The sequence below is a fragment of the Mauremys reevesii genome, linkage group 19, assembly GCF_016161935.1.
Source record: "Mauremys reevesii isolate NIE-2019 linkage group 19, ASM1616193v1, whole genome shotgun sequence".
Lineage (NCBI taxonomy): Eukaryota > Metazoa > Chordata > Testudines > Geoemydidae > Mauremys > Mauremys reevesii.
In genome coordinates this window covers 13,595,715-13,611,400 of record NC_052641.1, presented here as the reverse complement: position 1 = coordinate 13,611,400, position 15,686 = coordinate 13,595,715, and the positions used below count along the sequence as shown (strand labels likewise).

General features: G+C 45.7%; 1 protein-coding gene across 5 annotated transcripts in view; it reads right to left on the bottom strand.

Annotated features, from left to right (window-relative positions):
- The window catches only part of CIZ1 (CDKN1A interacting zinc finger protein 1), a 43,243-nt gene that overhangs the window by 18,551 nt on the left and 9,006 nt on the right, over positions 1 to 15,686 (bottom strand). For 4 of the 5 annotated variants that reach the window (XM_039507040.1, XM_039507038.1, XM_039507039.1 and 1 more), the window contains 10 exons: positions 15,519 to 15,579; positions 12,825 to 12,901; positions 12,028 to 12,107; positions 9,873 to 10,055; positions 9,376 to 9,506; positions 8,433 to 8,517; positions 7,640 to 7,753; positions 7,073 to 7,252; positions 6,194 to 6,263; positions 4,925 to 5,046 (listed from right to left, as the gene is read on the bottom strand). In XM_039507040.1, coding sequence (XP_039362974.1) covers positions 4,925 to 5,046; positions 6,194 to 6,263; positions 7,073 to 7,252; positions 7,640 to 7,753; positions 8,433 to 8,517; positions 9,376 to 9,506; positions 9,873 to 10,055; positions 12,028 to 12,107; positions 12,825 to 12,901; positions 15,519 to 15,579 — 1,103 coding nt within the window. Of the gene's footprint in view, positions 1 to 411; positions 1,152 to 4,924; positions 5,047 to 6,193; positions 6,264 to 7,072; positions 7,253 to 7,639; positions 7,754 to 8,432; positions 8,518 to 9,375; positions 9,507 to 9,872; positions 10,056 to 12,027; positions 12,108 to 12,824; positions 12,902 to 15,518; positions 15,580 to 15,686 lie in introns of those variants that run through there. The other variant, XM_039507042.1, reaches the window with a different exon arrangement.

Here is a 15,686-nt window from a genome sequence, read left to right as displayed (position 1 = left end):
TTTAAGTGCTGAGAGATCAAATGACTGAGCTGCTTTCATTTTCTAGTCTAAAACTGGGTCCTGAGTGAGTCTGTTGCCTAGTGCACTGGCTTGATTCCATGGGAAAACGTGAAAGTGCATAAATTGTGTTTGCGTGGGGCTGACTCATCTGCCAGCAGTAAAATTCTGCTCATATCAGTATCATGACCTGTGAAAGGGGAACCACCTTAGCACAGCAGGAAGCAGATGGCTAGTACAGTGAGAAGTCCTAGTGAGCCCAGTCTTGCAGCAGGCTTTGCCAGTTCAAGCAGTGAGCCTAAGCTTTAGGAAGGTCAGCTTCAGCAACCCTTTCAGGTTTAACAGTACAGAGCTTTGGCCATCCCATGGATCTTTATCACATCCCAGCTGTATAAATAACACCCAATGCCATCCTCTTAGACACGCTAAAGCCAGGCTTTATTTTTAAAATAAAAACAGCAGTAAAGTGGAAGGTTTTTGCTCTATTAAAAGAATCAGAAAATAAACATTTCCAGCAAATATTGTATGCAAAGGGCTCTCCCTTTAAAGCTGTTCTATCTGGGTTTGCGTCTGGCAGAGCGTCTACGGCCTGCTGGGGTTAGATTGGCTGCTTCTCCTCTGGCTGGAGAGCAGGTGTCTGCCTCTTTCTCTCTGATGCTTGCTGCCTCCTGTTCAGAATCCCCTTCGCTCACTGGGTACTGGGGTCTGTCTGTACCATCCCTTTGTCTGGTTTCATCACTTTCCTCTTCCTTACACATACTGTGTCCCAGCAACTCCACTGTGGCACTGTCTTCATCTAGGAGCAGGCAGTCTTCACTAGTGGTGGGGGACTTGCTACCCTCATCCTGACTTCCTTCCTCCTCTATGACCAGGGCTCCACATATATCAGTCTCACTGGTTGGGCTTTCACCCCTTCTCACAGAGGAGCCCAGCTCACTCTTATTCTCTAGAGACCTAGAGGTTTGTTCTTTTAATGCCAATAATTCTGTATCTTCCTCTCCCATGCCATGATGGGTATTTATGGTCTCAGCTTCATCCTCTGTTTTAGCAGGTGACTGCAGCTGCTCATCCGATGACTGGAAGCCCGAACCACGGGAGCACAAAGAGGCCTCCAAGTGTGCTGCTGTAGCATGGTGCCTTGCTGCCTTGTATCTCTGTGCAAAGGAAAAATGTGTGAGCAATAACTGGCCTGAGACATTACAGACAGTTTCAGCTGGTCCAGGAGAAACCTGCACAAAGACAGTAGCGAGTGACAGACTGCACTGGCTGGCTTAATCTCCAAACAAAGCACAAGTCTATGGCTCTCTTGGGTGGGCTGCTGAAGGAAGGAGTTCATGCAGGTACAGGTCTGCTCCTGGCAAAAAGTGATGGTATTAAGGTTTTATTCCCTCTTGCATTTGCTAATATGGAGGGATTAGGTAGAATGAGGCTGGGGATACAGAGCTAGAACCAGACTTTAATATTTGTTAATCTTGATTGAAGATGGTAGCTCAATAGCCCAGCTGAGTGTAAGTGAAATCAAGAAAACTCATCTCAACTACTGACTGAATCTAGCTTTGGAGGGGGGCAGGAGACAGGTAGTCTCACCCTCCAGCTACACAAGACTATTGATTGTTTTCACTCCTTACAGGCATCTTAAAGGGGAATAACTAGATTAACACAAATTTTGCTGCATCTAAACACAATGAAATGACAATGTTTCCTTTTGCACTTTGCTCATCTAAGCAATGCAATTAGACTGTCTGCTCATTCACTTTCTGCTTCTTTTGCAAGAGCTCCAAGGTTGGGGGGGGTGGGCTTCAGTAAAATCACATTTAAGGGGATGTTTCTAGGAGAGGATTTTAAGTAGTAAGTGTCCCCACTTGCAAGACTGCGCCGACATTCATGAGATAGTGAATATAGGCCCTATGTCAGCAAGATGACTTATTTGATGGGTTCCTAAATTGAGACCTCCAGGGAGATATCAGCAAGGAGGTTAAAATTGACACTGCAACTTCAGGAAAATAGTACACAAGAGCCACGTGGGGCCAACCTACAGAAGTATAACTATGAATAACCATGGGATCCTAAGCCACAAAGGGATTTCCTCCAGCATGTTAATCAGTCTGGAGGCCTTTACTTAGAGAGGTGGTGATTGAGACTTCTAGAAAGACTATGGCACTAAGTAAACAGCATGGGGCTCCTTCTCTTCCACAGAAATATGAGAGATTGGTGATGCTAAACTTAAGCCCTGGAACAGGGGGCTTGTACTGAACCCAACAGTTTAACTGGACCATTCTATTCAGGTTCTTTTACTGTATCAGCACGCTATCTGAGCTGCCCTATGGTACTTGGCCACTGAAGGGGCTGCATTATTAGCCACTGGGTACTGAGGACAAAAGGTAAGTCCTCCCTGTGATCTTTCCTGGCCCCTAGAGAGTAAGTACAACTCTTATCACTCTTCAAATAGAGCTCTATGCAGCTCCTGCTTTTGGTAGCACAGAAGAGAAGCATCAGGAGGCTCAGTAAGTCCTAATCTTTTAGGTTAGCTAGTCTAAGAGTTTGTGTCTGCTCGCGCTCCTGGTGCCAGAGGAAGAGAGCCCATTCTGTATGGGGAGAAACAGGTAAAAGGCCCAGTTGTCTCCACTGGGTAGACAGACACTTCAGTACAACATTAAACATTTTTCACTTAACAGCCAGAAATCTCTCATGCACTCAAAGTGAACTGAATACATGATCAGCACCCCACTGCCAGCCTGATGATGCTTTTGTCTACCCCACAAAGCTGCCTGAGTTTAATTTTTAATTAAGTTAAAGGGTACACAGAGGGGTTTGCAATACTTTGTCTGTTCCAAAGTGATTTAAGCTAAACCAGAATACAGCAGTTTAAACCAGCTTAAGTGTCCACAAAGCATTACAAACTGGTGTAACTAAATCAGTTACAAAGTCACATCCTAAACTGCGGCAACTCTTGTTGACCAAGTGCAAGGTAGCTGTTTCCAGATTGGTGCCTCAGATGCAAGCAGTTTGCTGTTAAGAAGCCTCCAGTGTGGAATTCTGGCCAGAAGTGCTGTTCACCCCATTTGAAAGAAACTAGAAGACATTTAATGCAAAGACCATGACAGTCTTTAGTCCTCTAACCAGCAGTATGCACAGTCCAGGGAGTAACTGCTTCCAGCTGAGATCACAAGATCAAAAGGGCAGTGGCTAGTTATAAACGGAGACTAGCCTTAAATATTTGTAGAAGGCCAACTCCTCCCAGTCACACCCGCATACACCTGGCATCAGCTACTTCCAACCACTTCATCAAATATCAATGAATTAGCCCTTAAGGCCATCCTCACTATTTTATAGATAGGAATGGAGAAGCTCAGTGACCTCCCTAAAGTAACACAGCAACTCACTGCCAGAAGAGAGGAAATCTGACTCTTAGTCCCCTAACTACTAGACAACACTTCCTTCCTGGTACCCCAATGGGTGGAAACAGGAGCATCTCCCCGGGTTCTAAGGGTGGAGGGGAGGAACGCTCACTGCTGCTATGCTAACTCATTTTTAACAAGCAGGAAGAGGGACTGTAACTACATCAATCTAAATAACTTACTGAAGCAAAACATGGACAAGGGGGGCTGGTTCTTTCATTCCGGAAGTGATCTGTACAGGGAATGGGTGACCCAGAGGAACAGCTGCAGCTTCACCTGCTGCAAAGATTTTTAAGAACTGCCAGCACATGGGGGACACTTGTTTCCCCCAGCTCTTGGTAAAGGTAACAGGGATAGAAAGGGGACTGTTAACTCCTTTGCCAGCCTAGTGAAAGGTTAACCTGTCTGAAGACTAGCAGAAAAGCTCCACGGGACACACCATGAAGAAACTATGAATACACAGGAGGAGAAATGGGATATTTTTGCTGAAGCGGGCCTTGGCCTGAACCAGCAGAGGAAATGCAAAGTGGAATTACCCCCTATCCCAGGAGTCGGGGAATGCCACTTCCATACACAAGACTCAGGCAATAGTCACTGAAGGGGGAAGGAAAAACACTACAGTGCCTCAAGAGCAGCCTGATGGGCACAGGTCACAAAATCTGATTACTGCCCTTCCTGAAATTCAAGCACAGAGAGGAGGTGGCAAACTCAGGTCCAGACATCAAAATTTGAGAGAGGCAGTGGAGGAGTTTACAGCTGAAGGCAAGGGCCATTCTTGTATCTTTGTGTGGACTAGATATAGCAGAGAGACAGCATTAACTGGCTGAACTCTGTGCCAGTGAAGAGCCTCCAGACAAGCTACCAGAAGCTCCCAAGTTGCTCCCTGCTGCTGCCTAGTCCCTGCTGACCGACTGAACTCTCAGCAGCTTACGGATTGGAGTTATCCATCTTCTAGAACTGGCCTGGAATTTCATTTCTACCATTTTAAAGATGAGTTTCCAACTACCTGTCCCCTGTATAGATGTTACCTATATGTAATTTGAGTGTCAGGGCCTATTTCCAGCATTACGGACACTAAAGCTTCACCTACACAGATGCATATCATTTCCTGCTCTCTTTAAAAGGAGCAGCCTCTTCTTGTCTAGTCCCCCACCAGCTTCACCCATTTGTACTTGCTAAGGGACCAGAAAAGTCCCAGGCTGAATCAGGGATTCCATTTCAGAGGTTCAGTGAATGGATCCAACATTTGCTGGGGAGATGGAGGATTTCCAGCTGAGAATGGGCAATGGCAGCCATTAGCAGTAGTTAGGAAGCAGGAGCAGAACGGTGTCTGATCTACAAGGGGAGTTGAAGACAAGCAGAGAGCATACCAGATGAAAGCTGTGGCATGACGGACATTGTGATGGACACTGAGGACAATGGGAAGGTGCTGAAGACAGACAGCTCAAAGAGAGGAGGTGCTGAGGAAATAGAGAAGACACACACAGGGTGACAAATGCCAGGCCATGCAATTGCCAAAGGGGTCTAACCTGAAAGTTCTCAAAATGCATCAGGGACTTGCAGTGTGTGACCCGGGCAGCGGAGTCACTATGGTAGAATTTGTGACACAGCCTGCAGAGGTAACCTGCGACGGGGACCAGAAAATCCAGGCCTGCAAAATGGGAGGGGAATGGAAATCATAGATCACATTGAACGGAACTCCAAAACAATAAGAATGTTAAAGGGGAAATTAAAAAGAGTTTTGCTTCTGTTAATTGTGGATTTTCAAGATCACTTGCTGAATATCTCATTTTACCACAGTACAGCTGTGGGCTGATATTCAGAGAGATCAGGTTGCCAAAGAAAAGAAACTACATAGCATAAAAAAACCACAATGGAAAACTACAGAGACCATATGACCAGCAGTAATGGGCTCAATCCATGCAGAAGACATCAGGTACGTGAGAGAAACACAGAGAGAACATTCACAGCATTAATCATTATTCCATCTGCCACATGATAGTGGAAGGTTACAGCAATGTGGAAAACTGGAGTAAACAGAGATCTCCCTGTGCACAGAGCAACTTCTGCTGGTGCCTACGCCCAAGCCCTCCCCACAATGTGTAACTGTCTGGGAAAGGTTTTAGAAACCACAATCTGAGCGGCTTACAGAGATTAGTGTGGTGGCTAGAGAGAGCACAAAAGAATGTTCTGGAGGCAGTGCTGCACCCGAGCTCAGCAGCTTGTCTGTTCTGATCAGATACTAGTCTAAAGCATTAGTTCTGAAGAATACAGAAGAAAGGCCTGCCGTTCAATCTCCTTTCTGACGTCACAATGTGCTGACCTGGCTCTTCAATGCAAGAGAGAAGCATCTTTACTGAGGCTTCAGTTCTAGGGAGTGTTCTGAATGGGGCACTTGAGCTCCTCTTTGGGGCATCCCTGATCTAGTAACTCTGCTTTCTACATGTCTTGTTCAGCACTTCACCCATTTACATTGGCTCCTTCCCTACTCCACAGTTGGTCGGTCCTCCTGGATGAGATCAAGGGTTCTCAGCCCCACCTCTTGAAGGGCAAGAGGCACCTGCCAAACCCATTTACAGCTTTGACAAATGGCACATGCCTTACACTTACAACTCAGCAGCTCAAACTTCATCCCTTCTCCAGAATCCGCTAACCTTCACTGGTCTGACCTGGATGCTGGAGAGAGTTCTGCTTACTGCTGGCAACACGCTCTTGTGCGGAGGCCCACCCCCCATGCAATGGCAGCCCCTGGCCCCAGAAGACACTCTTGGATACACTGCTTGTCTGGGTTTGCTTACCATAGGGGGTATCTGGACAGTATGTCTCATTTCCTTCACAGTCCACCGGAGACTTTTCCTTCAGCCCAACCTGAACGAGATATCAAGAGACCATGTCAGTGCATGGAGTCCCCAGCCTGCAAGGACTGTCTACTGGGGCTGCATCCGTTGCTCAGCTCCCCTCATGGGCCTTTAACCCTTTCCAGTGAGCCTGGGGACAAAGCTGATTTCCAACACGGCAGGAAGGGGCTTTTGTTTCCTATTATTCCCTTCCTACTGTAAAATACACCCCTTAATTGTGTTACCATTCAGTATTCAAGCCATGCTGCACAGGTTACATTAACAGCATAGTGTATGGGACAGATTAAATCCAGACACAAAGACCAACTATCAGGAGAAAATTTCATTAGCAGGATTAAAAACCACCACCTGTATTTAAGGCCTGAGCTACCTCAACTGTGTCCTTCCCACTGTTAGTTGTTCTCAAAGCAGAGAGCTATTTCATCTGGAGAACACTTGCCAAGATGTATCCATTTGTGGGGTCCAGTTAGGAACAGAAGCAAAGCTGCTAATGGGTCAGCTAAAGCAGAATGGCGGAGAGTGAAGTCTAAACTGTTTTGCCTCCCTTGTCAGGGTAGCCAGGATATCTCTTGCACACGAAGGGCTCCCCTGTATTACTCATGGAAATCAAAGATCCTGCCACTCTTTGCCAAAAAACAAAATCAGATTTCAGAGTATCTTAGATAGTCCCCTTCTTGTCCTGTGCTCTGGGAATGGAGTAGATAAGCCTCCAGAATGCCCTGAGCTCAACTGGTCCTGACTGACTGACAGCCATTAGGATCCAACTCAGATAATACAGATCACATAACACAGCCTTCCATTTCTGTTATCACTGTGCACCTGCGTGGCGATGGGATCTTCATTCTCTGTCTGCACCACCTCAGAACCTTCCTCTTCACCAATTCCTTCCTCCTCCTCCTCCTCTTCCTCCTCGTCATCTTCAAAACAGCCAACAGCATCAACTGTGATTAGCTCCTCTGAGTCTTCTGGCCCGCCTAGCTCCTTCTCGCCCAGCCTCACCTGCCAGACACAGAGAGGAAAGATCAGACCAGACTAGATTGCTAACTTCAGGCACTCACATAATGTCCCTCTTGTTGATGGAGGACAACTGGATAGGACTCCCGGTGGAGTCTGGGACTGCCACATTCTGGGATGAGCAGATGGCATTGCTAGAAAGCAAGAAGGCTGTCATGCCCCCAGTCACACATACAGTGCTCAATTATCAGTCTGCTCCTTCAAGTAGTATTGGAATGCAGTCAGGGAGGAGAGGAACCACTTGATAGGAAAAATGATGCATCTCTTCACTGGTTTGAGACAAGTAGGACATATACATACTCCTCCCACACATCCCAAGCATAGCCACTTCTGTAACGCAGCAGTGCTTCTCCCCAATCCAGTTCACATTACCTCCTTAGCCTTCTGCTTATGCTCAGGGGACTTCATGTGCTCTACAAACTTGCGAGGGGTCTTGAAGTGGCGGCTGCAGACAGTGCAAAAGGGACGGAGAGAGCGTTTGGCCAGCTGAGCAGAGAGGGATGAGAAGATCTGACTGGTTAAGACAGGCACTACTTTGTTTCAATTAAACTGAATTTAAACAACTTCTCTCTCAAAATGATGACTGTGAATCTAGAACAGTCAGGCCACCTTCTTACAGCGGGGGGGGGGGGCATCCTGGCATACATGCGTCCACAAGCCCAAGAGGTGGCAAATGTGTGGGGAGAGCAACGCAGAAAGGCTCTGGTTGCTCATGGTCTTGAAAGATCTCATGGCACTTGTCATATGAGATGGGGTAATTAACACTAGTGTCCTGACCAGATTCCAGCTTGGGTAATTCCAGACTGCCTATCTAAATTTCCCCATGCAGTTGAAAATAATCAAGGAAAGAGCCATGCTGCTATCATACCTCTGGATAGACAGAGTTTAATAGTAAGCAGGGCCTGTAGTAGTCATAATTGGAAAACAAAAGATGTGCTGCTAGTCAGTCCTAATTTGCTCAGCATGACACCCATGAGTTCCACCAGCACCAGTGTGCAGAAGCCCAAGAGAACTAGATGCTTAAAGAGATCTGTCTAGAAATATCCTCATCACCACAGTGCAATGCTCCAATGTATTCCCTCCAGCTCACTCCCCTGCCTCAAAGGATAAGTGAATGTCTTTTATCACTCAACCCCCTTTGTAAATCAGGGCAGTAATTTGTTACCTTATGTTCCTGAGTCCTTCGATGTTTGATTAGATCCCCTGTAAAGTGTATCTGGCAGGTGTTACACCATCGCTGCTGGGTCTCTCTGTGGTGAGAAGAATGGCTCAGTAAGAGACTCCCTTGTGTTCCCCAGGGAACACTGCTTTTGCAGTTCTGCACGGTCTCAGCATCTACTGCGCTTTTCCCTCCATAGACTGTTTCAGTTCCTATCTCCCCCACCTTTAGCTGGTTTGGTTTCACTCAGTCTATAAAAACGCACCCATCACAACGTCCATAGGCTGATGAACTGCATTAAAAACTACAGTGTGACAAAGGCAGTAGAGCTACACACACTATAGGAAGCAGATGAATAATTTTCCCCAAAGGGGGCTACCTGCTGGGGTTAAGGCCTAAGAGTACAGATGGGCCTTGAACGGTACCCTGAACATTGACACACACAGGCTGGGTGGGACCAATGCAGAGGCAAGTTCTAAAGTCAAGGGCCTTCAACTCAAAGCCTTGCCTCCCTGTGTTCAGATCTAGGGACTGCTGGCAAGAGGGTCCCAGCTGAAGTGTCTTGAGCATTTCTATTAGACCTTATCTGAGATCTGATATATGCAGTGACATGTACTCTATTAAAGGCCAGCCATAGAGACACACCTACCCTGTCCATGTCTGATCAGGTCTCTTTCCACAAAACACTGACTAAACATAAAAAGTGAATGCTGTTTTTACTGCTTTGGGATTTTTCTTCCCCATTTCTGTACATTCTGAGAACAAGCGGGGAAGATGTGACAGTTTTACTTGTATCCAGAATTTTAATCTGTTTTTACAGACTTGTGCTTTGCAATGTTGGTTTCTGGGATGATAGGGACACATCAAAGGTATTTCTAAAGTTCCAAGCTCTGCAATATCTAGGTACTGGCCTAGCTGGGATCAGCCCTCTTTACCCTCTGACACATACCCATCTTTCTTAGCCATCAACGTCTGCTCCTTCACCATGGGCAGCAGTGAGACAAAGCAGACATTACTCATGTGTTGAATCTCCCCAAGTCGCTGCTGGTGCTGAATTCCAGCCATGTGGGATTGGAAATTCTAATGAAGGAGAAAATCCATTTAGATGGACTCAGAATTAAAAAACAAACCAAAACCAAAACCACACACACACACACCCTAGTCAATTCAATTCCATTCCATTCCTTTCATCTATAATATTTGGAAAGCTTAAGAGCATGGCTTTCTGTGGATTAGCCAGCACTGGAGCTTTAGGATGTTAGCTTGCAAGCTCTTGGGAGGAGTGGTTTATTTTGTTTGTTTATTTATAGGCTTTTCTCGGCCTCGTCACCATCGTGCCTGATGTCTTGAAAACATGTCTCATGGTGCAACATTTTTACCACAAGTCCCTGGCCATGCAATTCCTTCCCTTGGCCCCCAGTCCCAGCCAAACTCTAGTGTTTATACCTGCTGGTTGCAGCAGTTGGTCTTGCAGATGTAACAGAAGAATTTAAGGACAGACTCAGGACTGGTATCAGCCGTGCCCAGCTCACAGGTCCACTGTCCTGGCTTCAGGGCTGTGGTGCTGATAGCTCTGCTCTCACTGCTCTGCTGGATAGTCACTTTCAACGAGCCCCCCGAACTCAGCACCTGCCAGAATGAAAAGTCAAGAGAGTCCAATCTAGAGGAGATCTTTAGGGGCTTCTGATGAATAAAGGGTTAACCCAATTTCCATACCACCTGGAAAAATGCATTTAAATTAAATTTCAGTCAATCTCATGTCATTTCAAGTTTTATGTATAGGGCCCTACCAAATTCACAGTCTATTTTGGTCAATTTCACAGTTGATTTCAGCTATTTAAATTTGAAATTTCACTGTATTGTAATTGTAGGGGTCCTGACCCAAAAATGAGTTGTTGGGGGGAGGGGTCACAAGGTTATTGTGTGTGTGGGAGGGTGTACTGCTACTCTTACTTCTGTGCTGTTGCTGGTGGCAATACTGTCTTCAGAGCTGGGCAGCTGGAGAACAGCAGCTGCTGGCCGGGAGCCCAGCTCTAAAGACAGAGCCACCGCCAGCAGCGCAGAAGGAAGGATGGCCTGGTGTGGTATTGTCACCCTTACTTCTGTGCTGCTGCCTATAGAGCTGGGCCCTCTGTCAGCAGCCGCCACTCTGAAGGCAGCACAGAAGTAAGGGTGGCAATATCGCAACCCCCCTAAAATAACCTTGTGACCCCCCCCATAGCTCCCTTTTGGGTCAGGACCCCCAATTTGAGAAATGCTGGTCTCCCCCATGAAGTCTCTATAGTATAGGGCAAAAGCACACAAAAGGTCAGATTTAATGGTCCATGATGCGTTTTTCATGGCAGTGAATTTGGTAGGGCCCTAGTTACATGTACACACACAGTGTTATCACTCTGCTTGGTCCACAATCACTTTCATTATTAATTAAATTAATTGCTGGATCCTCCAGCACAGAGAGTCACTCCCAGGCTAATGTATATTTCTATGCTCACAGTTCTTGAGTGGACCCTGGACACATTACAGGCTGATCCAGTTATTGGTGACTGCAGTGCTCCACAGTGCCAGCTGGGGAACTCCCCATAGCTTGTGCTTCCCCACCACAGAACTACAGACTGTTCAGCACTCCACATAATGATCTAGGCTGTAATGTAATTCCTTAATACAGTTCTGTAAGCATATTGTCCTGTCCACATATAAAGACACCCCCCCACTTTGGAACAGAGGTGTCACTAGCCATGGCAGACAGCTATGCACTGGCAGAGCTGGACACGTCGGATCTGGCCTGGAATACAGACAGGCCTTTAGGTGTTACTTTAATCATAAAACAACTATTAGCACAGGCTCCCAGTCCACAGGTGCATTTCCCTGCTGGCTCCAATAGTGTTATACCTTGGCCTGCTTTTCACCAGTCTACTTTCTGGAGTGCCAGGACCCAGCTAGCCTCTCCCTCCTGCAGTAATTCCAAACCATAAGGTAGCTACCAGCGTTCAGCTCACTTCCCAGGAATGGCAGGGAAAGAAAGGCACGCTCTCCATCTGCTTTAACTGTATCCCTCACAATCTCTCTACCGACTTCTAAACTTTCCTGTTTATCAGTGATTCTACAGCCTCCAAAACAGACCCGCTTGATGGGGATGACTGTTCCCCTTCCCAGACTGGGCTGAGAGAAGCTCCTCTTGGGAAACTCAGACATTTAAGAGCCATTAATTAATCCTTTAATGCAAATTTTAAAAAGAACAGGGAAGAAAAAGAAAAAACCCACATACAAGAACCTGCCATCCTTCCAGATCAGTATGAAAATCTTTAAATTAGTCATAACTCCAATGGTCAGCATGCAGCATGTGACGCTTTTAACAGGGGGTGCAGATTTACAACAATTAAAACATTGCCACAAACTGCTGTAATTTAATCAGAGGCAGACCCTGCACAGCAGCTTCCTTCCACAGCACAATGCCACACCTGGGCCACTGACATCAACTCCAGAGCCAGGTGCCACTTGGTTTCCAATCACAATGGAGATCTGGGTAAAATTGACTCTTTGGGGCAAGGAGACATTCTGAGCACATTGTCCCTTTATGCGAAGGACCTGCCTGCCTACCTACCTCTGGAGCTTTCAGTTCCTCAGAGAAGCTTCTCTCCTTGGAGGCATCTTCAGTTGTATTCTCCCTCATGCTGTCTGGTCCTAAAAACAGAAAGATCCTTTAGCTGGATTAAAACTAAACAAACGATAGAAAAACCAAGAAACAGATGCATGAAGTCTGGAAGCTTACATCACCGCAGTACACTGATATTACCCTAGTTTCACAGGGTCTCAACCTGGTTTTCATAGAGAAAGTCCTTGTACAACATGGAAATTCATCCCACTGTTTGCATCTGGCTGTTCAAAACAAACTGGAAGCCCCTAATTTAACTGGAAATGGGATAACTACTGGGGCATATTCTTAGGTTGTTGGTTCCCAGTATTACTCTTCCTTCACTTTTCATCCCTGGAGCGTGTTTTTGAAAATATTCAGGGTATCCTACACTGAACATGGTAGGTGTAATTCCCAGCTCTGGCAAGAGACAGACTCAGACACACACACGATCTGCTCCAGACAGCATGCTAAAATAGGAGTGGGGCTGTAGAGGTGTGGGGAGTGGGGGCTCAGGCTAGCCACCCAAGTACATGCCTACTATCTCAGACGGGTTATATTCAGGTAGGCAGCCCAGCCCCACTGTTATTTTTAGCGTACTAGCATGTATATGTCTACCCAGGCTGGGAATTACATCTTCCAGATGAAGTGTAGATGTACCTCATGTGTTACACCATATCTCTAGCAGGAGGGAACCTACAAATCCACACAACTCCACCAGCAGGCTGGGGGCTCCATCCCTCATGTCGGTCATGATAACCCCTTACCATCTGCCTGGGTTTCCATGCTTGACTCCTCTGCTTCCTGGCTGCCTGCAGCATCCTCTATGGGCACTTCTTCCATACTTTAATTAAAAAGAAGAGAAAAGGAGAACAAGATTATCTCCCATGTCCAAGATGGAGAGGCTTAAGCCGATACACAAGGTGGTGTTTAAACCACAGGCCAAGGAGTTCAATCTACAGCGTTCTTAATAATCAAGCAAAACCTGAAATCTCAAAAATAAGTTGATAATATTTTACTGTTGCAAATGTGTGACGCTCCAGCAGAACAGAACAAGGAGGGGCTCCATAGCATACACACAAATATCAATCATACCTTTAAAAGCCAGCCAAAAGAGCCTGAATCAGTTGTTCAGGAATAACTGTCTTAACCTGATAGAAGGGTGGGGAAGAGGGCTGCCTGGAGGTTATTCACACTAAGGGGTTCTGGGATTCATTTCCTGCCTTGGCTGGTGATCTGCAGGACAACTGCAACACTCACCTGTTCTAGGGATAGGGGAAGGTTAAAACTGAGGACAGGAGAAGACCTTGTTGGTAGCCAAGCAGGGATTTTCAGGAGTTTTGTCTCACTGAGATTTCAGTTTCGTTGACTATTTTCCTGACATATTTTGCATTTGATTGTAGCGGATAATCAATAGCTCTAAATACCAAACCCTGCTAATAGGAGCTAGCTTTGTGTTTCATTATTGCCCTTGGTCTGATTTGAGGAGGGGAAACAGGCTCCTGATCTGCAGAATGATCTGATAAGGCAGATTTCTTTCTGATTATATGTCAGCACTCAGAATTTTCAGCTAGGTTTTAAATATGTCCTTCTTTGCAGGCCAGACCTACATTCCCACCTGTGACACACTTCAGCGCACTCTGAACTCAGTAACAGCATGCAGTCTGCATTAGGATTTAAACACACACTCCATAATTTAGCAGACTGATAAGTGATAAAGTAACTGGGTTACACAGCTATAAATACACAGCAAGATTTTGACACTGCAGACAAGGACAAAACAAGAGTGGCTTGTATTATCGTTATTTGTTAAGTGTTGACAGTGTGCTCAAACACCCTACACACACAGATGGAGGGACAGCTCCACAGGGTCTCTAAGATCAAAGACCTAGAGGAGAGGGTGTCACTTTTTGAAACTGAGGAGGAGGCAGCATTATATTGATACTTGTTACCATTTATGGCTCTTGTGGGAGGACATGGGATTTCAAGGAGTTGAATGAAAAGGGTGGTTTCCTGTTGCATTGGGATAAGGAAGTTGTTCCAGGCATATGGACAGTGCAGAAGGCAAGAGTGGGAGAAGGAAATGAGGGAGCATGGTGGGTGGCATCACTGGCAGAGAAGGGGAGAGGTGGGAAGTGATAAGAAACAAGAGCAGAAATATATGCAGGGTAGTGCTGTTCAGAGTTTTGAAAGGGAGGTTTAGAACAGTAAACTTCATTTGCGCCAGAGATTCATCATCAGGTCATTCTCAGATAAATAAAAACACTCTCTAAAGTTAAACTATGGACTCAGTTGCAGCAGAACCTTGCTAATCTGCACTCCATACATAAAACACACACTAAATCTGGTAGTCTCTAGCCACTGCTCAGTAAAAACTTAATAGAGTCACTGCAGCAAGGTCTCCTATCACTAAGACTTAACTATTTATTCAATTTATGCTACAAAACATTGATTAATACACTGCAAATTATTAGCATAATTAAAACCAAACTACATTTGGCAAATGGATGAACAAAGTATATGGTGTAATGAGTCAGCCTTTGTTTTAATTGCATTTACTCACTGTCTTGCTAATTCACAAGGCGTCCCCAAATGCGGAATAATATTTTGCATTTCTATAATGCTTTACATGATCGAAGTGCTGTACAAACATCAAATCAATCCTACAACATCCTCCACAGAGCTCTTTGTTAATCTCTAATCTACTGACGAGGAACCAGGAACAGAGAAGTGAAGAGATTTGCCCATGGACTACACAGTGAATTGGTAGCAGAGAACAGATTAGGTTGCAGGAGTCCCCACTCTTCATCGCTAGTGCATATTAGGGAGCTTCTAATGCACTTGAACAGAAAAAGGATTTTGCAAATAAATTCACTTTGGAAAAAAAAGTTATCAAATCAATGTCTAATAATTCTTATTTGCTCCCCCAGCCCCGTACATGTATAACGGTAACAGGTCTGAGCAGGATACAGTTTGGAACAGCACAGGCTACTTGCTGAACTGTGTTCCATACTCTTCCCACCAGATGGCAGTATGACATTGCATGGTTCCTGGTTTAGCAGTCAGGGGCAGAGCAGGGAGCAGAGAATTTCCAGGATGGGCCTTTATATTGTGTGTCATTCCCCTCCACCTTCATTCAAATAATAATATCAATTGCCTGTGTTTATTAATGCCAAATCGATATATGGATCCAGGCAACAGAGGAGCTCAGGAAGTGTCATCTTTATAGCCTGTCTAGACGCGGTCCATTGATTCATCTCTCTATTCATCATCTTCGTGGCTATGACACTTGCAGCATCCTTGGACTCAGCAAGTGCCCTGAGGTTTTTTGAGTCACCCAGAGCACCAGAGATATTCCCCCCAAATGCCGGAAGTCAGGCTGCCACGGTAGTGCTCCATTTTACTGAGAATACAGCAATGGAATAACAAAGCATTTCTATGGCCTTTTCAGGGGAAATTACCTCTTCAGTCTCTTTGCTGCAGGCTCAGTGTCCAGTATGGATTCTGCTGGCATTTTTGGTTCTGCAGGGATAAAGACACATGTTACCTTGGCAGAACAAACCATGGCCCATCTGATTTGATCTCCTACCAAATGGCCTATGTCAGATACAGTACTTTAGAGCAGATGA